The sequence below is a fragment of the Oncorhynchus mykiss genome, chromosome 9 (genome assembly GCF_057628025.1).
Source record: "Oncorhynchus mykiss isolate SJ-2025 chromosome 9, ASM5762802v1, whole genome shotgun sequence".
Lineage (NCBI taxonomy): Eukaryota > Metazoa > Chordata > Actinopteri > Salmoniformes > Salmonidae > Oncorhynchus > Oncorhynchus mykiss.
The window spans coordinates 47,824,663-47,849,943 of NC_143030.1; the positions used below are offsets into that span (position 1 = coordinate 47,824,663).

Genomic DNA, 25,281 nt, shown 5'->3' on the forward strand with positions numbered 1-25,281 from the left:
GTTGGGCGCTGTTTTTCGCTCGTTTCGAGTTCGTGATTTCTTATCGTCCGGGCTCTAAGAACACCAAGCCTGATGCTTTATCTCGTCTCTTCAGTTCTTCAGTAGCCTCCACTGACCCCGAGGGGATTCTCCCTGAGGGGCGTGTTGTCGGGTTGACTGTCTGGGGAATTGAGAGGCAGGTAAAGCAAGCACTCACTCACACTCCGTCGCCGCGCGCTTGTCCTAGGAACCTTCTTTTCGTTCCCGTTCCTACTCGTCTGGCCGTTCTTCAGTGGGCTCACTCTGCCAAAGTTAGCCAGCCACCCCGGCGTTCGGGGTACGCTTGCTTCCATTCGCCAGCGTTTTTGGTGGCCCACCCGGGAGCATGACACGCGTCGTTTCGTGGCTGCTTGTTCGGTCTGCGCGCAGACTATGTCCGGTAACTCCCCTCCTGCCGGCCGTCTCAGACCGCTTCCCATTCCCTCTCGACCGTGGTCTCACATCGCCTTAGATTTTATCACCGGACTGCCTTCGTCAGCGGGGAAGACTGTTATTCTTACGGTTGTCGATAGGTTCTCTAAGGCGGCTCATTTTATTCCCCTCGCTAAGCTCCCTTCTGCTAAAGAAACGGCACAAATCATCATCGAGAATGTTTTCAGAATTCATGGCCTTCCGTCAGACGTCGTTTCGGACAGGGGTCCACAATTCACGTCTCAATTTTGGAGGGAGTTTTGCCGTTTGATTGGGGCTTCCGTCAGTCTCTCTTCCGGCTTTCACCCCCAGTCTAACGGTCAAGCAGAACGGGCCAATCAGACTATTGGTCGCATCTTACGCAGTCTTTCTTTTCGTAACCCTGCGTCTTGGTCAGAACAGCTCCCCTGGGCAGAATACGCCCACAACTCGCTTCCTTCGTCTGCGACCGGGCAATCTCCTTTTCAGAGTAGCCTCGGGTACCAGCCTCCGCTGTTCTCGTCTCAGTTCGCCGAGTCCAGCGTCCCCTCCGCTCAGGCTTTTGTCCAACGTTGCGAGCGCACTTGGAAGAGGGTCAGGTCTGCACTTTGCCGTTATAGGGCGCAGACTGTGAGAGCCGCTAATAAGCGTAGAACTAAGAGTCCTAGATATTGTCGCGGTCAGAGTTTGGCTCTCCACTCAGAACCTTCCCCTTAAGACAGCTTCTCGCAAGTTGACCCCGCGGTTCATTGGTCCGTTCCGTATTTCTCAGATCATTAATCCTGTCGCAGTGCGACTTCTTCTTCCGCGATATCTTCGTCGCATCCACCCGGTCTTCCATGTCTCCTGTGTTAAGCCCGTTCTTCGCGCCCCCGCTCGTCTCCCCCCCCCCCCCCATCCTTGTCGAGGGCGCACCTATCTACAGGGTCCGTAAGATTTTGGACATGCGTCCTCGGGGCCGTGGTCATCAGTACCTAGTGGATTGGGAGGGGTACGGTCCTGAGGAAAGGAGTTGGGTTCCCTCTCGGGACGTGCTGGACCGTTCGCTGATCGATGATTTCCTCCGTTGCCACCAGGTTTCCTCCTCGAGTGCGCCAGGAGGCGCTCGGTGAGTGGGGGGGTACTGTCATGTATTGTCATATTATGTCTTGTTCCTGTTCTTTCTCTTCACTCCGTCTCCCTCTGCTGGTCGTATTAGGTTACCTTCTCTTCCTCTCCTTCCCCCAGCTGCTCCTCATCTTCTCTAACTACCTCGTTCACCCTTTTCCCACCTGTTCCCTTTTTTCCCTCTGATTAGGTCTCTATTTCTCTCTCTGTTCCTGCTTCTGTCTTTGTCAGATTCTCGTTTGAGTTTCTCATGCCAGAACCAAACTATCGTCTCGTTTGCGTCACCCTTGTCCTGTCCTGTTGGAATCTGCCTGTTCATCTGAGGCTACGTGTGATCAGGTACCTCTGTCCTCTACAACCCAGCTATTCTCCTCTGCTGCTAGAAGGGGACTCTAACCCAGCTATTCTCCTCTGCTGCTAGAAGGGGAACTCTTCTGTGATATTCAGAAGGACTTTATGTTTCATTTGTCGCCCTCTCTGCGGGTTGTTTATTTTGCCATCATATACATTTGAAGAGGATCTATGTCTTACCTGTGTTTTGACATTAAAGGACTCTGTTTTTGTTAAACCGCTTTTGGGTCCTCACTCACGTGCACAACATAGTCACTTTAACCATACCTACATGTACATACTACCTCAATAAGCCTGACTAACCAGTGTCTGTTTACAGCCTTGCTACTCTTATTTTCAAATGTCTTTTTACGGTTGTTTTATTTCTTTACTTTACTTACTTGTATTCGGCGCACGTGACAAACTTTGATTTGATTCTCGCTTCGCGTGCGAGATTCAAATCAAAGTTTATTTGCCACGTGTGCCGAATACAACAGGTTCACCTTACAGTGAAATGCTTTCTTACAGGCTCAACCAATAGTGCGAAAAAGGAGTGTGTGTGTGTGTGTGCGCAGTTCTCAGAATATGTCTTCACTGAAACACACACAGCCAACACTAGAAATAAGCCGTATTTAAGAGAAACAGCTGAAATGGGTTCCTTTTTCTCTGTGTATGATTCTCGCTTAGAGTGTGATTGGTCTCTGGTTCAAATCTAGGATGAGCCTGCTATTACTAAGTTCTGAAACGTAAATAAAGTCTCCAAGCTTCCTGTGGAGACAGATTGGCTGTTACCTGTTGTCTTCAGTAATTGTTGGATTTATTATGGATAAATGAATAAACAATATCCCCATTTTAAATAGAATTGTAACTAAGTAAACTTATACTCTGTTTTATAAGTGATTAACAATATGAGTTCATAAGAAGGGATTGTGTGACACGGACAAGGAGTAATAAAAAGTTAATGAACACCATTCCAACTAGGAATAAAACGAATGGGTTGTGGACTGTGAAAACAGATAAGGTCGTTAGCCTATGGTTGACCCTACTGAAACTTAGCTCTGGGGTTTTTAGATAAGGCAGTGAGTGCATTCCTAGGTTTTCTGTTAATTAAAACTGTCAGTTTAGTGGTGATCGATAATGTTTAGGGGTCAAAAGTTATCTAGGAGTATGTTAGTAAGTTAGAATGAACTTTTCACCTCACTTTGTCCCGGTCGAGGGGAGGGGATTCTGTTAAAGCAATGAAATTGCGTCATTATCTGTATATAAACTGCTGCACGTGATTAAGTGGAGCGCGCTCCGAGAATAAATTCTATTACCTATTATTGAAAGACTGGTCTGCGTCTATTTTATGCAAACAAGAAATCTTAGAAATTCTCATAAAATAGATTAAGGGCTTTCAATTGATGAAAGCACATTGGCATAATTAAATTACAGTAACAATTGGTCCTTCGAGCCGGATTCCACAAACTTCTCTGTCGTCCAAAGGGAAAAGCCGAAAACCGTGCACGGACGAGGCTGGACTCGTTATTTAAAGTCCTGGCCTCCAGCAGAGGTTTAATAATAACAGGACGGTATATATATCTTAGGTCGACAGAGAAGGTGTCGGAATCGAACCGGCATTGCTTTTCCCAGTCTACAGGACGAAGGTAAATAGTCTTTATTCTCGAATTTGGGAGGAATTATTTAAGATATTTTTGATTGAATGTGCTAAAGGAGTTTGGATTTAATCAATGATAGTTGCTTGAATATTTTGAACAAATACAATGGGTTTCTACTTTGTGTGTAACCAAAATTGATAGGAAGGAAGGAAACGAGTCTGAAATGACTCGTGGTAAGGTGCACTACCAAAACTAAACTAAAACTTAATAATTCCTGGTTTTGCAAGCCAGAAGGGTGTTAAGAAGGGATATATTACGTATTGTTAGATGGGACGTTCGTTCTGTACAAATAGGATAACCATTTATTCAAAAGACATACCTAAATAATAAATTAGGCTTGGTGAGAAGGCATGGTAACTCTAGGCGAACATAATTATTGAACCTATTCAATACTGAAAGAAATGAATATCTAAGGGGAGGATAGGGAAGCCAATTCTAGAGTAGTGAGATATGAGATATTAATGTTGAAAGTCCCAAGGAACAATAGTTTATAATGAGCTTATAATTGTATACGGGTGAAATGTAATGTCCAATCAAAAGTCATCTATAGTTGAGGTTTCCAGAAAGGAGAATACATACTGATTATCATTAAAGAGACACACAAATAGTCGGACAGAAAAGCAACAAAAGTAACTAAGTAATGGTAAATAGCAGATTCATAGAAAACACGCACATAGATAAGTGATTAAATACCATAGCTACTAGTAACGGTAAGGATTAAAGATGGGCTGCTCTCCGCTCCCGCAGATGAAAAAAAGGTTAACCAATTGGGTGTAGGTGAGGGTAACAAACTATATCCTTCTCGAATATACCAAGAATACAGAGGTAATCTAGTCGATGAAATAGTGGTGGTGAGAATACGGCTGCAACCTGCGGGATTATCACCCATAGATGTGAATCCTGCTGAAGCCGAGGGAGGTATAATAGAGGTAGAAAAAGGAATAAAGTCGAGAAAAGTGGATAAGGCGAGTCAAAAGAAAAAGAGAAAATGTTTTAATTGTAACGAAATTGGACAGTTCGCCCGGGATTGTAACACTCCTTGTAAATGTCACCACCAATATTGTAATTTAACTGAGGGGAAGGTCAGAGGCGACAATCGGGTAAAAAAAAAAAAGAAGGGTCAGATACAAAGAGAGCGAGATTAATGAGAATCCTAACTGAGGGAAAACTTTGGGCGTTTAAATTAGGGCTATTTTCTGTTGTCTGGATGCCATAGCTACAAATACAGACAACTGTAAAATGGGTCTATTTGCGGAGAATCTCGGTTAGTTCCATAGCGTTGGTGGCATAGTGGTGAGCGTAGCAGTCTTACAAACTGGGTTCGTTTCCCAGCCGAGGCGTAAACACAAACAAATAATAACATATCTGAGTTTTTGGTTGTAATTAAACTAATTGTTTTGCAGAGAAAGTTATAGTCATTAGTATTGGTATAGGATATAAACTGAACGTTTTAAATAGTTTGTTTGGTTCAAATTGAAAGACTAATTCATTCAACTTAAAATAAGGACGAAGCGAATTTTGATGCAAGACGATGTCTGTTCACCAAATGATCTGTTTGAATAATGTATTGGGAATAGAGTCGTAATTAAAATGCTAAATCAAAGACGAGACAGTAACTTAAATCAAATGAATTCTGAATAATAACGGGGAAACAATTACGATGGATTTGTGCCCATCGAAATGTTTTTATAAAATTAGCGAATTTAGAGATGTTGGTTGATGTTGTAAATTATAATTCAAGATTCAACAGATGTGATACATTAGGTTTGGTTTATCGAACCTGAAATACTGTTGCTGCAGACAGCCAGCAATTATTTACAATTCATTGAAAATCGTTGCGAATTGAGTCGAGGTTGAGCGCTTGTTGATGACATCACTCGCAAGGCACTTTTGTCGCCACGGAAACGATGTCGTGACTGGGGGTAACGGAGAAAATTGTTTGTCTTTTAGAAGGAAAATGCGTGCATTATTGTTTTGAGTCACTTTTCAGAAGGTGATAAAAATGTCCAAATACATTTTTAAAAGGAGTATGTAAGTCGTCAGGAAAGATGCTAAAAACTAGCAGCTAGTTAGGACTATTTGTTTTGGTGCAAAGGTATTTTAAAGAGGCACGCTCACATATGGAACTTTATGAGTTTTTATTTTATGAGTTTAAGTGAATTTTTTGGATTTTAAGGATAAAGGGTTCTTTATTATGTCTAATGTAGTATGGAACATGACTATAAAAGGGTGGTATGACCTATTGACCTTATCATGGCTATCTTTTGAGGTCTGATATTTGTATAATGAATGTGGTCATTTGGGTTAATAGTTAAGGTAAATTAATTATAATGGAGTTTTAGTTTGGGGTTAGAATTATTGTTTGAACTACAAATGAGAAAGTGGTTCAGGATTCTGTTTTACAACATTAGCTGTGAAGTCTTTGAATGGGCTATTATTGATTTGGTATTATAACAGAGAAAAAAATCATATTTATCATTGAGAATAAATAGGGGAAGATAAGCTACATTGAGGTTTGGATAGGAGATATAATAAGCCAATAGGGCAGGGAATTACATAGAAAAATAAGTTTCAGTTCTCAGGGGTGATAAATTACGGTAGACAAGGTATTCCACACTTTGCAACATATATTAAATTCATGTTATTGTCAGATAGAATACTGAGGGTCCCTGAAGGAAAGAGCTTGTTAGTATAGGAAGGATTTTGATATGGTTAGCATTTGTTTTTGACTTTGTTTGACTATTTAGGAGGTTTTTTAAATAGTATTAAATTTAACAGGAATATAGGACATCTGTGATGATTTAGGATTATTGTTAGGATTAAGATAGATTGATTAAGGAAATGTAAGGACTTTAGAGAAAAGCCACTCATAGACATGTTTTTTCTAAAATCAATGATTTTAGATAAAGTCAAACAGTTAGAAGCTTAGTGGTATTTGAGAGATATGAGAGAAAAGGGTTACGGTTTAAATCAGTAAATATATATATTTAAGAAAATATATAAGTAGCACAGATACTTCTTAAAGTAGATAAGAAACTTGACAGAGTATTGGTACAGGATTGAAATGAATGGACGCCCAAGGGAGAATTGGACATGTGGAAAATTAAAGGGGCTCCTACATGATGATGTCAGACATTAGGATAATTTACTAATCTTGCCTAAGTCATTGTTTAAGAGTAGGCAAGGTTGTTACCTGGGCAGAGCCAGGTAACAAAGGGGAGATGGGTAAATTGTGTTCTAGGATAGGATGTGACCTACGGGATAATTAACTGATAAAATTTAAAAAAAAACAGCTAACAAGTAGGTATAGAAGTTAAAGATATAATCAGATAGAACAAATGAGAAACTGTTTGTTAACCAAACCTGTATGTCCAAGATTTTATGCACTACAGGTGAATTACAGGTGAAGTCACTCAATCCAGTCCCTGAGGCCTGTTGGGGGGACCATACCAAGGACTCCTGGTGACAGCTAGCAGAAAGAATTACCCGGTTTCATATCACACTGAGGGAGGGTAAGACACACTGACACTGTCGAACAATAACAGAGTTCGAGAGGAGAACTGGAATTAACAGAATTCTGGGGGCCATCTCTCGAATGAAAAATACCTTACCTGTCCTTTCCTCACTGTTCTTGTTCATAGAAGTGAAAATGTGTCTGACTCTTGCTAATGATGTGTTTTCTGGAAGAGGGTGGGGCTTTATAGGTGAGCTTTCCATCCTAAGCTGTATGGTTGGAGACCTTATTCCTACACCATGAACCCGAGAAGGCCAGAGGGTAATATTGACATAATTAAACAAGGAGAAATTAGTATTAACCAAGCATAAGAGATCACTTGATCTGGATAAACAGGAAGTGAGAGTAGGATAGGGAGGGACGTCTCAGTGGAAGTTCTATGTAGACCAAGTGGTGTCTCTGACTCCTTGGCAGTTCAGGACTAAGAGTAGCTATTATGGAAGACATCTATGCAAGTCTCTGTGTAGTTCATAGAAACAAGTTATAGCTCACATCATGTGAGAAGGCTACATAAATCTACATACCCAGCATGGAAGGAGATGGAGTGTAGTGAAAGTAAGGGTTTCAGTTGATAACCTAGTGCATTCCAGGTAGAAAAAGTTAGAGCAGCTGATTGCTCTATAGTCAGCAGAATACAAGCAGAGTCCCTGACAAAGCAGATACTGACTGTGGAGTTGTCCAGAGCCAAGGGCCGGTGTGGATAGTTCAGAAATGGAATTATTCACCTAAGGGAACAGCCTGTATGGTAAAGCTATTCATGGAAACAGGAAAGCCAGATAATAAGTTGTATGGATTTGCACTATTTATATCCACATGTTCCTCTGAAATCTGAGCTTCCTCCTTTCACAGAGGCAACGGGAGACTGTTTATTGTTTGATTCAGTATAGTACTCCTGAGAAATATGTGGGGCAAAATCAGTACTGCAATAGGACAGATAATGTTACTTCTGATGCGACCAATGAGTGATTTGGCAGGCTGGTTGAGATCTGGGGATTTCAGTAAGATAAGGAGGCCCAGGGCTCACATCTGTTGATTGTGTGGGAGAATGACATGATGGCCGAGTATTACTGGCTAATTGAACAGAGGTATGTGTACTGGTACATTTGAGAATGCCTTTCACACTCATTCAACATCATGACATGGTGTTGACTAAACGGGAGATAAGAAGTACTCCGACTGGGTCTTTTGATGATAGGGTTTGTATTAATAACATTGTGGTTCCAAGGGTGGCAGATGAGATCAAATCTATAAATTAGATCCTGGCAGGATTAGAGTCAAGTATTTTTTGGTGGTCCACTCTCAATGAGAATGTGGATTGGATCAATTATATCTATTAAAAATCCTCAGCGCTTCACCAATTATGTTAGAGATGTAATGAATGACTTGGCAGAATAGAATAGTCTTGGATGTTTGCTGGCTGAAGAAGGTGGGAGTGTATGGAGGTAATTTGACTCCGGGGATATACAGTTAGGATGGATCAGTGACCAAGGCCTTGTCTGGTTTACACACCCTAGTTCACGAGTTGGAAATTAACTCAGGGGTGTATACTTCTCTGACTAATTGGGTTGACAGTGTGTTTGGAAGATGGAAAAATGTTATGATTACTGTGTTATGGGCTACCTTCACCTGTGTGACTGTGTTAGTTTTGTACGGACGTGGTTGATTGCGTGTATGAAAGTTATCATTTCCAGGACTCTGGAGAAATTGATGACACTTCAGATGGTGATGTATGGACCAATCCTAAGCTCTGACCAGTGGAATACAAAATACATGGCTTGGACGTAATAGAAGAATCCGGATCCTTTCACTCGCGAGGAGACCATATTTGATGTTTAGGAAATGTAGATGTTTTCTTGTTTCAATGTATAGACTGTTTTTTCATGAAGATTAACAGAAAATCCTGATAAGTAGAATTAAGATTCTGATGTAGGATAGAACAGTCATTGAAGTTGATCGTGTGTACATACGTGTATTGGTTTGTCTTATTCCTAGGATATCATTGAAGTTTCCTTTTAGTGTTTAATGAAGGTATGAATTGTTTTCAGGGTGGATTGTTGGATTTATTATGTATAAATGAATAAACAATATCCCCATTTTAAATAGAATTGTAACTAAGTAAACTTATACTCTGTTTTATAAGTGATTAACAATATGAGTTCATAAGAAGGGATTGTGTGACACGGACAAGGAGTAATAAAAAGTTAATGAACACCATTCCAACTAGGAATAAAACGAATGGGTTGTGGACTGTGAAAACAGATAAGGTCGTTAGCCTATGGTTGACCCTACTGAAACTTAGCTCTGGGGTTTTTAGATAAGGCAGTGAGTGCATTCCTAGGTTTTCTGTTAATTAAAACTGTCAGTTCAGTGATGATCGATAATGTTGAGGGGTCAAAAGTTATCTGGTAGTATGTTAGTAAGTTAGAATGAACTTTTCACCTCACTTTGTCCCGGTCGAGAGGAGGGGATTCTGTTAAAGCAATGAAATGACGTCATTATCTGTATATAAACTGCTGCACGTGATTAAGTGGAGCGCGCTCCGAGAATAAATTCTATTACCTATTATTGAAAGACTGGTCTGCGTCTATTTTATGCAAACAAGAAATCTTAGAAATTCTCATAAAATAGATTAAGGGCTTTCAATTGATGAAAGCACATTGGCATAATTAAATTACAGTAACAGTAATCAATAATGCATTATACATGCTGGAAAGTGGCTTGTTGGTCTAGGGGTATGATTCTTACTTTTGTTGTGAGAGGTCCTGGGTTCAAATCCTGGATGAGCCCTTTAACCCTTTAAAAAGGACCAGTCTAAGTGAAAACCTTTCTCAGAATATGTCTTCACTGAAACACACACAGCCAATGCTAGATTTAAGAGAAACAGCTGAAATGGGCTCCTTTTTCTCTGTGTGTGATTGGTGTCTGCTACAAATCTCGGATGAGCCTGCTATTACGAAGGTCAGAAACGTAAATAAAGTCTTCTCATTCATAACAATAAGCTAGAAAGTGACTCGTTTGTATAGAGGAATGATTCCAGCTTCGGGTGCGAGAGGTCCTGGGTTCAGATCCCCGACGAGCCCTTTAAAAAGGACCAGTCTAAGTTAAAACCTTTAACACAAATGATTGACGATGAATGAGCTAGCTGGCTTTACACGCGCCTTATTTGTGATTGGCCATCATTTGCATATAATTAGCATTTTGTTATTTGACGTGTATCTTTTTTGACATTCAAAGAACCAAACTGCGTCCCATACTCGATGTTCTAAAGGCAGATTCATTACCTTTATAACCATTATCCATCTTGGCCTTCAGAGAAGACTTTTGAGTCTTGTATTGGAATGCTTTGTGTTTAAAGATGAAATGATCTCATTTAGCCAATGTAACCACTCACTAATGTAAACAATCTTAACCATACAACGTAAAAAAAGCTGGATGTTTACATTTGGACAATGTGCTGTATTTGTATCAACTTTAGCTAAAGAATAGTGTCATAGTTGGTGCCCATGCGATATGTAAACAGTCACTTTTCTGTCTGGTGTACTGAAAATCTGGACACTCCATCAATCTTGGCAGCCTGTGTTGCGAGCAAAATGTTACATAATCAAAATGTAATTTACAAGGGCACCTTGGTCAAGAGACAACATTAGCGTTGTATTTTGATATGAATTGAAATTGAATATGAACCATCTAATTTACAATCTGATATTTTTGTCCCTTGTTTCATCATCACTTGTTTCTCCAGATTGGATATGTTTACGACTAAATATAAACAATTCAAACCGCTTTAAGTGTCTTTGCTTTACAAACTTGATCATCTTCAATGGGAACAAATTTCCACACAGTCAAGTCATGTTCTGTATGAAGTCAATACGTTTATTTTTATTTATAGCATTTATTTGAATATTTATACGTTCTCAAGCTGTAAACACAATTCACCTAAAGTCTGCTTCAATCACAATTCAGTTAGCAATGCTTGCAAAATGAACAGAAGATAAAACAAAGGCATAAAGTGATAGCTAACAGCCATACAGTATATACAGAATTTAGATTATATACAGTACAGAAAGAATTTGTGAATCCATTATGTATTTTGACATTGCAAATGTACAAATAGCTTGCAGTTGACTATATTACAGATTCCTATGCTGCACAGTATTTGTGTGTGTAAAAAATAAGACCATTAAAATAGCTTGTCAATTAGTCCCTTTACATGAAATGCACAGTAGCGCACTCTACTTAGTTGATTATGTTTGCTCTTATCTACAACATAGTGTGTGTCTTCATAGCGTGCCTTAACTAGATGCTCGGGCTGCATTTACTTGTGTCTGACCAGCATTCCATCAATCTGGAAAGGATAGAAATGTTATATAATGTAAATTTACTTTAAAACACACCCAAAGAGAGTGATCCGTGGCTAAATAATCACTTTTCATTGGATGAGGCTCACGCATAGCTTGGGTGCCCATCTCTTTCTCCTGGCACCCAGGCTAGCTCCCACACACTCCTTTACTTAATGTTTCTAAGTGACAGTCTGATGTAGAGATGCCATGTGCAGTAGCTCCCTGAGACTAGGTAGAACCAGGCCTGGTGACCACAAGCTCAGAGAAATGCACAAAGTCAACATCAGAGCACACAGTACGAAACATAAGAGAGCAGTGTTGGTTACTGGTATACACCCATACACAGGATCGCACTCATGAACACATGCACCCACTCACACACATATGCAACTGTTACAATTTGAGCGGTTACAGTATATAACCTGTCTTTAAAATAAGATGTTTCCTATATGTTGCTCAGTCGTGAGCTTTGGTGAAAGCCCGAAAGCCTTACAGGCGAGGCCAGTTGTAATCCTTAGATACATCATTTAAGCATTCGAAACATAGGTATGTTACATGTAAAACATAGGTATACAACTTTAAAAAAGCTGAAGGTTTACACTCAGACAATATGCTGTATTTGTATCAACATTAGCTAAAGACTAGTGTTATAGTGGGTGCCCATGCAATATATAAACAGTCACTTTTTTTTGTCTGGTGTCCTGCAAATCTGGACACCCCATCAATCTTGCAGGCCTATGTTGTGCTGAACTACGGGCTAAGTTATCCTGGAAGCACATCCATCAGCCTACCTTAAACTATCATCAGACCTAATGCTCAAGTTCCAGTCATTTCAGACCCAGTCATTTATTTCAGTAACTGGTTGGACAGCAGAGTTGATGTGGGCCAACTATCTCAGTGTCACAACTCCAATGGGTATAGATACTTATGCAAAATGGAGGATTAAGGTGTTACAAAATTGTATTTCCTGTAGACTTCACTGTCTTGTTACTAAATGGTATCCTACCATCGACCATCCATTGCCATAGTTAGAGCATGTCGTTATAATGGCAAGTTATCTTGCCAAATTGAAATTACATTATCAAATCCAAATATATAGCTCAAAATATTAAGGTGAGGCATGGATCATGTTTTAATACCAATTGTAGACAGGATGGGTGTTTTCTCAGACAAGAAATATCAACATCAATGCTGCCATTGATGTTTTATGACCTGAAGGTGGCGCCAAAGACCCAACAAAGATACTCCTGAGGTTTGCAGCATTGACTTTGACTGAGACATGTCCCTCTCTCTCTTTTTCTCTCTTTCTATCTCATTTAGAATGAGATACAACCGGTGTGTCTAGGTCACAAATGCTTTTGAACAATGTTTAGAATAGGGACACAACATCATTAGGAAGTAAATGCAACATTGCAAACACAGAAAATACTATGTTTGCAACTGTGTTTCCCAAATATCATGTTCCCACATCTTCAATGACAGAGGAAAGGAGACTAGGCTGCATGAAAGCATTCCAAAATGAATCTCAAGCGACGTTGAGACTGAAATCAAAACTAACCACAGTCACTCTGACTGGCAGAAACCACTTAGATGCCTTGAGTATTATACAGTACAGTAATATGTGTGTTGGGGTGTTCTCTTTGGCTTTAGACGAGTGAACATGTCTCTTGTCCAACTACAGCAGTGACCACGACCAGGTAAAGTGAGCTCACACACACACACACTAATATAACTGCCCATTGTCTGCTCACAGAAAGCATTTATGAAACTGGAACATTACACTTTAATCAAACATATATATTGTCGGGAAGGGAGAAGTAGTTTGTGGTGGTGCCAGTTTGTTCTGTTTTGTGTTACATAACTTCATAACACAGGAAGCTGTTTTATCGAGCACTCTGGGAAAATTGCATGACCAATCCCGGGACCCTGTCTTCTGCGATACAGAGAGTAAAAAGTTAAAAACACTTTTAACCTGATCCAGTCACAATAGGATGTGACAGAGTTTTGAGGCAAGGGGTTTTCTCACTGAGTGCTCTCTGAAAAGCCATTACTGTACATGGCTGGGAGGGCTGCCCTCTTCACACTGATGCAGAGGGAGGGAGTGTGTGTGTAAAGGTATATAAGTGAAGAAATCCCATTAATAGGATAGACACTGCCATTCGGTAGGCTTACAACAACAAAAAACACACAGACTGGCAGATGTACAGTCTTGTAGCTAGGTGAAATTCAGAAATAACTCATAATGGTTCAGTCTGTAAACTGAAGAAAGAGTGGGTGCAGGCAAGATCTCAACTTTTTGCCAGTTGAAAAGATGGCAGCCCAAGTTAGGCGTGGTTTACCCATACTAACTATTTAAGTGTTCAATGTCCTTTTTAAACTCATCATCAGAGTAGTGGGACACATGCCTTTTATATCAGATACAGAATCATGTCCACTCATCATTCTATTTCTATTATCTACGCATGGAATAGTATCAGCTTTGGTAATCTCAACAAATGTTCAGTATTAGCTATTTAAAGTTGCAATATGTAACTTTTTGGGCGACCTGACCAAATTCACATAGAAATGTGTGTTAAAGATATGTCATTCTCATTGAAAGCAAGTCTAAGAAGCGGCAGATCTGTTCTATGTGCTCCTGTTCTTAAGTTTAGTTTTGTTTTGTGTCTTACTTTCAGTTTTGCACACTAGCTTCAAACAGCTGAAAACATTGTTGGTTATGGAGAACATATTTCACAGCGGTTTAGATGTTACAGTGATTCTCTGCACTCTACTTGCTTGTTTTGTCATATGTACTGAAATTAAGCGAACTATTTGAATTTTTGTGATTTTGCACAGTGCATCTTTAATGGAGTGCTGGATCCATTTATTTTATGGGACATATACAAGACAAAAACCTTTTCAAAGGTGTTCTGGATTCTGAACCTTTTCAATCAAGAATCTGTTATAGAATAAATAGTTTATGAACGAAGTGCATTTAAGGACTGTGAATGGTGAATACAATTCCTTGGATGGGAAATGTCTCCAAGTCTCCTCTAAAATCTTTGGGTTGGGAGAAAGATATATATATATATTTAGATACTCTGATTGACTTTCCCAAGTGGTTCAATGGCTATATATTTCCCATGGTGCCTGGTGTCTTGTTCAACTGAAGCTGGTCGCAGACGAGGAAGAAGGAAGATGCTGACCTTCGCCCAACAATGTTCCTCAGGCAGCCTCTAGGATCTGTAGTCCTTTTTACTATAGGGCTTGTTGCCTAGGATACTATCCATCTCATGAACGATGGAGGACGACAACTTTGGAAGAACCTGTGAGAGAAGGAGAATGACATAATGAACACAATGTCCCCATTGGAATTCAAATTCAATGCCAGTACACATGTCATCAAATCCATGTCAACAATAGTAAACAAATCAAAGTTTATTTGTCACGTCCGCCGAATACAACAAGTGTAGTAGACCTTACAGTGAAATGCTTACTTACAGGATCTAACCAATGGTGCAGAAAAAAAGGTATGTATGTGTGTGTGTGTAGGTAAGTAAAGAAATAAAATAACAGTAAAAATACATTTGAAAAAAGAGTAGCCAGGCTATATACAGACACATGTTAGTCAGGCTTATTGAGGTAGTATGTACATGTAGGTATTGTTAAAGTGACTATGCATATATGATGAACAGAGAGTAGCAGAAGCGTAAAAAGAGGGGTTGGCGGGTGGTGGGACACAATGCAGATAGCCCAGTTCGCCAATGTGCGGGAGCACTGGTTGGTCGGGCCAATTGAGGTAGTATGTACGTGAATGTATAGTTAAAGTGACTATGCATATAATGCAGATAAACAGAGACTATGCAGATAAACAGAGAGTAGCAGCAGCGTAAAAGAGGGGTTGGGGAGGCACACAATGCAAATAGTCCGGGTAACCATTTGGTTACCTGTTCAGGAGTCTTATGGCTTGGGGGTAAAAACTGTTGAGAAGCCTTTTTGTCCTAGACTTGGAACTATGGTACCGCTTGAACTGCGGTAGTAGAGAGAACAGTCTATGACTGGGGTGGCTGGGGTCTTTGACAATGTTTAGGGCCTTCCTCTGACACCGCCTGATGTAGAGGTCCTGGATGGCAGGCAGCTTTGCCCCAGTTATGTACTGGGCCGTACGCACTACCCTCTGAAGTGCCTTGCGGTCTGAGGCCGAGCAATTGCCGTACCAGGCAGTGATGCAACCAGTCAGAATGCTCTCGATGTTGCAGCTGTAGAACCTTTTGAGGATCTCAGGACCCATGCCAAATTTTTTTAGTTTCCTGAGGGAGAATAGGCTTTGTAGTGCCCTCTCCACGACTGTCTTGGTGTGTTTGGACCATTCTATTTTGTTGTTGATGTGGACACCAAGGAATTTGAAGCTCTCAACCTGCTCCACTACAGCCCCGTCGATGAGAATAGGGACGTGCTCGGTGCTCCTTTTCCTGTAGTCCACAATCATCTCCTTAGTCTTGGTTACGTTGAGGGATAGGTTGTTATTCTGGCACCACCCGGCCAGGTCTCTGACCTCCTCCCTATAGGCTGTCTCGTCGTTGTCGGTGATCAGGCACGACCCAATACCATCATTAAGTTTGCTGACGACACAGGTAGTCAGCAAACTTAATGATGGTGTTGGAGTTTGCCTGGCCATGAACAGGGAGTATAGGAGGGGACTGAGCACGCACTCCTGGGGAGCTCCAGTGTTAAAGATCAGCGTGGAAGATGTGTTCCTACCTACCCTCACCACCTGGGGGCGACCTGTCAGGAAGTCCAGGGTCCAGTTGCAGAGGGAGGTGTTTAGTCCCAGGTTCCTTAGCTTGGTGATGAGCTTTGAGGGTACTATGGTGTTGAACGCTGAGCTGTAGTCGATGAACAGCATTCTCACATAGGTGTTCCATTTGTCCAGGTGGGAAAGGGCAGTGTGTAGTGCAATAGAGATTATGTCGTCTGTGGATCTGTTTGGACGGTATGCAAATTGGAGTGGGTCTAGGGTTTCTGGGATAATGGTGTTGATGTGAGCCATTACCAGCCTTTCAAAGCACTTCATGGCTACGGACGTGAGTGCTACGGGTCTGTAGTCATTTAGGCAGGTTGCCTTTGTGTTCTTAGGCACAGGGACTATGGTGGTCTGCTTGGAGCATGTTGGTATTACAGACTCAATCAGGGAAATGTTGAAAATGTCAGTGAAGACACCTGCCAGTTGGTCAGCACATGCCCGGAGCACACGTCCTGGTAATCTGTCTGGCCACGCAGCCTTGTGTATGTTTTTTTTTTACGTGTTTTTTTGTTGTTGAATTTTTACCCCCTTTTTCTTCCCAATTTCGTGGTATCCAATTGTTAGTAGCTACTATCTTATCTCATCACTACAACTCCCATACGGGCGCGGGAGAGACGAAGGTCGAAGGTCATGCGTCCTCCGATACACAACCCAACCAAGCCGCACTGCTTCTTAACACAGCACGCATCCAACCTGGAAGCCAGCCGCACCAATGTGTCGGAGGAAACACAGTGCACCTGGCAACCTTGGTTAGCGTGCACTGCGCCCGGCCCGCCACAGGAGTAGCTCAGTGCGAATGTTGCCTGTAATCCATGGCTTCTGGTTGGGGTATGTACGTACAGTCACTGTGGGGACGACGTCCTCAATGCACTTATTGATAAAGCCAGTGACTGATGTGGTGCATTCCTCAATGTCATCGGAAGAATCCCGGAACATGTTCTAGTCTGTGATAGCAAAGCAGTCCTGTAGTTTAGCATCTGCTTCAGCTGACCATTTTTTTATAGACCGAGTCACTGGTGCTTCCTGCTTTCATTTTTGCTTGTAAGCAGTAATCAGGAGGATAGAGTTGTGGTTGGATTTACCAAATGGAGGGCGAGGGAGAGCTTTATACGCATCTCTGTGTGTGGAGTACAGGTGATCTAGAATTTTTTTGCCCTCTGGTTGCACATTTAACATGTTGATAGAGATTTGGTAGAACTGATTTAAGTTTCCCTGCATTAAAGTCTCCGGCCACTAGGAGTGCCGCCTCTGGGTGAGTGGTTTCCTGTTTGCTTATTTCCTTATACAGCTGGCTGAGTGCTGTCTTAGTGCCGGCATCTGTCTGTGTTGGTAAATAAACAGCCACGAAAAGTATAGCTGAGAACTCTCTAGGCAAGTATTGTGGTCTGCAATTTATCACAATATACTCTACCTCATGCGAGCAAAATCTAGAGACTTCCTTAGATTTCGTGCACCAGCTGTTGTTTACAAATATGCACATAAGGTATATTCTAAAAAAAAAAATTTTTTTTAAATGTGCCTCATCAATCTTCACACAATAACCTATAACGGCAAAGCAAAAACAGCTTATTTTTTACGTGCTAATTATTAATACAAATATAAAATAGAAGTGTTCAGACCCTTTACTCAGTACTTTGTTGAAGCACCTTTCGAGACTTCTTTCGTATCACGCTACAAACTTGGAACACCTGTTTTTGCTGTTTTTCCATTCAGCTCTGCAGATCCTATCTAGCTCTGTCAGGTTGGATGGGGAGAGGTGCTACACAGCTATTTTCAGACCTCTCCAGAGATTGGGCTCAAGTCCGGGCTATGGCTGGGCCACTCAAGGACATTCAGAGACTTGTCCGGAAGCCACTCCTGCATTGTCTTGGCTGTGCGCTTAGGGTTGTTGTCCTGTTGGAAGGTGAACCTTCGCCGCAGTCTGAGGTCCTGAGTGCTCTGGAGCAGGTTTTCATCAAGGCTCTCTCTGTACATTGCTCAGTTCATCTTTGCCTCGATCCTGACTAGTCTTCTAGTGCCTGCAGCTGAAAAACATCCCCACAGCATGATGCTGGCACCACCATGCTTCACCGTAGGGATGGTTCCAGGCTTCCTCCCAGCGTGACGCTTGGCATTCAGGCCAGAGAATCTTGTTTCTCATAGTCTGAGAGACTTTAGGTGCCTTTTGGCAAACTCTAAGCGGGCTGTCATGTGCCTTTTACTGAGAAGTGGCTTCTGTCTGGCCACTCTACCATAAAGGCCTGATTGGTGGAGTGCTGCAGAGATAGTTGTCCTTCTGGAAGGTTTCCCCATCTCCACAGAGGAATTCTAGAGCTCTGTAGGAGTGACCATCAGGTTCTTGGTCACCTCCCTGACAAAGGCCCTTCTCACCCGATTGCTCAGTTTGGCCGGGCGGCCAGCTCCAGGATTAATCTTAAACATTTTCCAATTAGAATGCTGAATGTGTTCTTGGGGACCGTCAATGCTGCAGAAATGTTTTGGTACCCTTTCCCAGATCTGTGCATTGACATAATCCTGTCTCAGAGCTCTACGGACAATCCCTTCGACCTCATGGCTTGGTTTTTGCTCTGACATGCACTGTCAACTGTGGGACTTTATGTAGACAGGTGTGTGCCTTTCCAAATCATGTCCAATCAATTGAATTTACCATAGGTGGACTCCAATAAAGTTGTAGAAACATCTCAAGGATGATCAATGGAAACAGGATGTACCTGAGCTCAATTTCAAGTCTCATAGCAAAGGGGAGGAATACTTGTGTAAATTAGGTATTTCAGTTTCTAAAAAACGGTTTTCTCTTTGTCATTACGGGGTATTGTGTGTGTAAGACTGTAATGTAACAAAATGTGGAACAGTTGAAGGGGTCTGAATTTTTTCCCAAGGTACTGTATTTACCACTTAGAGGCAATGCTCGTTTAGAAGGTATTTCTCAGTGTGTGGAGAGAGAGGGAGAGCATGTGTATGTGGTATGTGAGTAAGTATCCATAAGTATGTGTGAATGTGAGTTCTCGCACACCTGGGTTCACGCCCATTGTGTGTGTGTGTGTGTGTGTGTGTGTGTGTGTGTGTGTGTGTGTGTGTGTGTGTGTGTGTGTGTGTGTGTGTGTGTGTGTGTGTGTGTGTGTGTGTGTGTGTGTGTGTGTGTGAAAGAGAGAGAGATCATGTGTTTGTGAGCAAGCATGCATAAGTACAGTATATGTGAGTGTGAGTACTTGTGTGGATGTGTGTGTGTGGAGTATTCACTTCTGACCTGTATTGCTGCTAGATTCTCCATCAGTTGGTCTGTGCTGGAGGCCCCCAGTAGCACAGAGCTCACCCCTTCATTCCTCAGGCACCATGCTGTGGGAATGAACAACCACACAGGAAAATGAACAATGTGTGTGTGGAAGCACAAAGCACAGTGAAGGACTGAAGAAACACACACACATCCAGTGCAACTAAGTGACTTCAGGTGACCACAAAGACTCATTCTCAGACACTGTGGAGTTAAGCTGAAACAACACATCAAAGATTTGACTACCAGGGACTTGACCAACCTCCCACTTGAGGTCCTACTAGACAGACAGACTATGGACGACAGTTAGCTCATTTGCTAACTCTGGTAATTTGACATTATTGTGAACACTGTTAGATAGATTGCATAAGTCAGACTGACTGACGGACAGACTGCTTTAATGACTGACTAACACGTTGGAGCTCAAAAGACACAGACAGACGGATGGCTGGACAGGACAGGCAGACAGACAGACAGAGAGAAAAAGAGAGAGCGGCAGGTGTGTGTTACCGATGGCGAGCTGGGGCAGGGTGCAGCCCAGTCGCTCGGCAATGGCCTGCAGCTCTTTCAGCTTCGCCTGCTGACGGCGCCCCTCCTCACTCAGGATCTTGTCCTTCATCCACTGGTAGCCCTGTCACAGCACAGTACATACACGCATGCATGCGTGCGAACACACACACACACACACACACACACACACACACACACACACACACACACACACACACACACACACACACACACACACACACACACACACACTCTCGCTCAGGACTACTGTATCCAGAAACATCTGGGGTGCAGAGATGCCTTTCTGTGAATGGCTGAAAGTTATACATTTATCACACATAACGCATCCAGTGTGTGTGGATCTCTCACCAGTGGCAGAGCAGATGTCTGCAATGTGAGTGAACTACACAGAGACTGTAAATGACTGCCTCTGGTTATCACACACACACAGCTACCTGTCCCCTCTGTCTAAGACCTTGGTTCTGTGCTTCCACATTTGTGTGCTTGAGTGGACTTAAATAGCCTGTTTCCACCAGTGGAGTGTATGACATAGGAAATCAGTGGCATAGATCCCTTAATTGGAGGATTATTAAGCCAAAGATATCACTGAACAAGAGCAGGAGAGCTATAGACAGCATGGTACATCACACATACTGTAGAAATAGCACTGTGTGTGTGTGTGTGTGTGTGTGTGTGTGTGTGTGTGTGTGTGTGTGTGTGTGTGCATTTGAGCGTAGGTGTGTAGAATCTCCAAGGAATGTTCAACTGAAGCTGGCTGACCCATATACACCGAATGGCTTTCCTGACACTCTCAAAGTCTCCAATCCTCAATTGACACGCATTAGTTCAGAGGAACGTCCTACAACAATGTACTATCAGGATAAACTGTTGTTAGCAGAAAGGAAGGTGGCAGAGTGGCAGGACTAGAAAACAACACCAACTACAACCACAAGCAAAGGGGTGTGACAGATGTGGGCTGGAGAGGATAAGGCATCAGTCACTCGTCAAGGGTCAAAGGTTACCTTTAGTGAGGCCCGTGAGTACGGGGGTACCCCACTATCGTACTTCCCTGAGATGATCCCGCACGCCAGCGGAGACCACGTCATGGCACCCACACCTGCACAGAGACATCGGGATCATATTCATTAGTGCACACCGTAGCAAAACGTTTTGCAACGGAAACCCGAAAACAAGCGTTTCTTAATGGACAAGTTCAGGTAGGCCCTCTATGTTTCAGTCCGTTTTCTTCCATTTGGTGCCTAATGAATACCCAGCTTTACCGCCATTATGACTTCCATGCCTTGGTCTTTATGTGCCTTGACAAGCTACTTGGACTGAGAGCATCTCCTAAGAGTGATTCATTCAAAATACAAATAGTGTATATTAGCTACATTACAATTATCACAACTTTTGGCTAGCATTAGCCACATTACCAAACATGAATAGCAGCACATGGAGTATGTTTGTGGCACAAATTGCAGACCTCAGCTCTTTCAGGATCTACCCTTATTAAACGCTGGAACAATAGAGATGGAAAGAGGGCACACATATTTTATCGTTGTACTAAGTGCATCCTCTATCCACCTTTATGGGTCAAACCGAAGGGAGGCAGACGGTTGCTGTGTAACTTACCTATTTTGTGGAAGAGCTCGGGAAGCTGCACCTCCACCTTCTCCCTCTGGAACATGTGGTACTCAGCCTGCTCACATATAGGGGGTATCAGGTTGAACTGCCTGGCCACTGAGTACGCCTCCTATAGGACAGACAACGAACAGCAGCAAACAGGCTCAGGGACGAGCAATGTAATATCGTAACAATAGAGTGATGGGAATAAGTAATTGATTATTTTGTGGTTTTATCGTGTTTCAACCGTTTTCCAACTCACCATGATCTCCATGGAGCTCCAGCGCGATGTTCCCCAGTACATGGCCATACCCTGGTTGATCACATGGGTCATTGCCCGCACCGTCTCTGCCAATCAAAAGACACCATTCACCCATTGGCCCCGACATTGGAGAAGAGCAGGGGTGGGAACAGGTGAGATTAAGAGAGAGGGTGGAAAGGTATTGAGGAGAGGGATGTACGAGAATTGAAAGGGAAAGAGGAGATAGAAGGAAAGTCCACGTAGAATTTTGGAAAAAGGGTAAAAGCACAAAGGAGCTACCTGGTTAATGTATACATCAGTTTAAATAATGAGCAATGAAACATATGGGGAGAGAAGGATACTATGTAATTCCTTTTTTGGAGTCAATTGACACATTGATTTGACTTGATTTGTTTTGATTTGACACACAAAGGTATTTATGCGTTGAGTTTTGACAGTCACAAATCAGGCAGTCAAATACCAATTTTATCTGGGCAAAACAACACTATTCATGCCAGAGTCAAAATAGCAGTAGGGTCAATCCAAAACCCAGAGTTTTCTTCAAAGCTTTTCATGCTACTTTTATATAAGAAACATTACATTTTAAAAGCAGGCTGTTTTAAAAGCATGTTTTAAAGAGAACAGCTCTGTGCAAAAAAAATACTGTAAATCTCATAATCTAGCAGCACAATTTAATTTTAAACATGTCATGCTGTCAGATAATGAGATTTTCAGTATTTTATGTTTCCCCTATTACTATGTAATTACAGTTATAACTGAAGTAACAACATAGTAATTACATAGGTGTTATACTGTAACTATATGTAATAAGGTTGTAGCGCTATCAGTTATTACACAATTGGAACAGGGAATGTATAATTACACATCCAATTGCTGAAGATTCTGTTAAATGTTTTTACACATTTTCTTGTTCCACTATGTAACTGCTTTATAATTACACGTTTGAAAGACAACTGTGAATTACTTAATAACTCGACCCAAAATTTGACATTGTTACATGTTACAAGGCGCCACTAACCTTGAGATTCGTTCAACTCAGTCAATTTTTTCATTCTACAAACACATTTCATACAAGCACTAGCTCAGCCCCGGGATTAAACTCTAGTTTAGTTTCATGTCAAGTCAAACAGCAGTTACCTAAAGTGCCGTCAGAAAGTATTCCCACCCCTTGACTTTTTCCACATGTTGTTGTGATACAGCCTGAATTAAAAATGGATTCAATTGAGATTGTGTGTCACTGACCTACACACAATGTCAAAGTGGAATTATTTTTTTAGACATTTTTAGAAATGAATATAAAATGAAAAGCTGAAATGTCTTGAGTAAATAAGTATTCAACCCCTTTGTTGAGAAATAAGTATTCAACCCCTTTGTTATGGCAAGCCTAAAGTACAAATTAGCTTATTAAGTCGCATAATAAGTTGCATGTACTCACTCTGTGTGCAATAACAGTGTTTAAATGACTACCCCATCCTATTCCCCACACACACACAATTATTTCGAAGGTCCCTCAGTCAAGTGGCGAATTTCAAACACAGATTCAACCAGAAAGACCAGGGAGGTTTTTCCAATGCCTTGCAAAGAAGGGCACCTATTGGTAGATGGGTAAAATGTTTATAAAAAGCAGACATTGAATATCCCTTTGAGCAGGTTATTATATACACTTTAGATGGTGTATCAATGCACTCAATCAGTACAAAGATACAGGCAACCTTGCTGGATCGAATCTGACAAGGTTAAAATCTGTTGTTCTGCCCGAGCAAGGTAGTTAACCCACTGTTCTCCGGGCACTGAAGACGTGGATGTCGATTATGGCAGACCCCCGCACCTCTCTGATTCTTAGAGACATACTCAGAAAGACTCAAAGCTGTAATCACTGTTGAATACTTATATATTCAAGCTATATGTGTTTTATTTTTCAAACATTTTTGACAAATGTTCGAATTTGTCTTCCACTTTGACATTAGAGTATTTTGTGTAGATCATTGACATTAAAAAAAAACAAACATTTTAATCCCACCTAGTAACACAACAAAATGTGTAAAAATACAAGGGGTGTGAATAATTTCTGAAGGCACACACACACATACACAGTCAACACTGCTGCTCTAGTATATATTATTTATTCAACACCGCGACCAAGATACTTCCCATTTTATATTTGTAAATACAGTTGTACTTGACATAGCACATTCATTATCTATACTGTAGATCCTATTGTGTACATATCTGGCTATTACTATGCATAATAACTCTTATATTACATGTTCATTTTTAGAAACTGTTAAACCTTCTTCTTATTATTATTCTCTCCGCCGCCACATGTAGCGTCAAAACCGTAAAATCTACCGATACCAAAACAACTTTCAAACGTGTAGGCTCACCATCTGCAGTGCACTTGAAAAAACTTTTCACACTACAACCATACTTGCATAAATCCCAATGCATGTCAATGGCCATAGACTTGAATGGTAAAAAATGTAGCCCTTAACTAGTCTTCAACCGTTTAAGCAAGAAACGCCATTCAAACTTTAAAATGTGCAGACTGGTCTGGAATAGGTTGCTTGTATTCAGCGTTTTGATACCATGTATACTTTCTGAACTATTGCTGTTTAATGGTGGTACCTAGGCTTAAATGGGAAGTATTTGGATTCGCCAATACTCTTGAGCCGTTAAATATACCAACACCAAAGCAACTTTAAAACGTGCAGATTGCCACTGGTACTGTTGCTTGAAGAAAACGTTTTGAAACTAATTATACTTTTCATACTGCAACTATATTTGCATAAACCCAAATATATTTTAGGGGCTATAGACTTTAATGGAAGAAATACCGGTCGCTGCTAGTTTTCAATGGTTTAAGCTGGAAACGCCATTCAAACTCAAAAACGTTGACACCATTCTGGAATAGTGTGCTTGAATACAGCTTTTTGATACAATTTATACTATTTAAACTATAACCATTTTAAATGTCCATAAACGCTTGAAAGGCCTTAAAGCGAAGACTTTGGATTAGCCAACATTAATTCATAGGACAAAAATACTATAAATAGACATCCTAAAGAATACATTTCAATACTAATTGAACCGTTAACGTCACAAACACCAAACCAAATACTGACATGTACAGACTGACTCAACTTAGATTGCATGTAAAAAGATTGTTGATGCTCCTTGTGCTTTTGGAACTATAACAGTTTTATATTTGCATAAAAGCTCCATAGACTTCAAAGGCAACATCTGGATTCACCACTGCTCTTGAGTCATTTCAGCTACAAACACCACCCCAATGTTGACATGTGGAGACAGACTCAACATAGATGGCTTCAACACTGTTTTTTGATACCATTCATATTTTGTAAACCATGAAGCTTGTCTTATCCCCATTTATTTCAATGGAGGAATTCAGGCTTCAACATTCTAAACTGAAATAACTGGCACAAAACTTACAGAA

The 25,281-nt window shown here is 41.3% G+C and overlaps 1 protein-coding gene and 1 long non-coding RNA gene across 13 annotated transcripts in view; one reads left to right on the forward strand and one right to left on the reverse strand.

The window, feature by feature from the left end:
- Nucleotides 1–2,682: 2,682 nt before the first annotated feature.
- LOC149981235 (uncharacterized) lies at nucleotides 2,683–9,609 on the forward strand. The gene is made up of 2 exons (XR_016483287.1): nucleotides 2,683–3,512; nucleotides 6,901–9,609. It is a non-coding gene; the product is annotated as an uncharacterized LOC149981235 (long non-coding RNA).
- Nucleotides 9,610–10,890: 1,281 nt separating this feature from the next.
- The window catches only part of LOC110532151 (voltage-gated potassium channel subunit beta-2), a 116,160-nt gene continuing 101,769 nt past the window's right edge, over nucleotides 10,891–25,281 (reverse strand). For 8 of the 12 annotated variants that reach the window (XM_090184366.1, XM_090184365.1, XM_090184361.1 and 5 more), the window contains 6 exons: nucleotides 21,828–21,913; nucleotides 21,575–21,695; nucleotides 20,965–21,059; nucleotides 19,943–20,063; nucleotides 19,409–19,497; nucleotides 10,891–14,683 (listed from right to left, as the gene is read on the reverse strand). In XM_090184366.1, the coding sequence (XP_090040492.1) occupies nucleotides 14,594–14,683; nucleotides 19,409–19,497; nucleotides 19,943–20,063; nucleotides 20,965–21,059; nucleotides 21,575–21,695; nucleotides 21,828–21,913 (602 nt within the window). In that variant the 3' untranslated portion in view covers nucleotides 10,891–14,593. The remainder of the gene's footprint in view (nucleotides 14,684–19,408; nucleotides 19,498–19,942; nucleotides 20,064–20,964; nucleotides 21,060–21,574; nucleotides 21,696–21,827; nucleotides 21,914–25,281) is intronic. The other 4 variants (XM_036988065.2, XM_021615795.3, XM_036988063.2 and 1 more) reach the window with 1 other exon arrangement.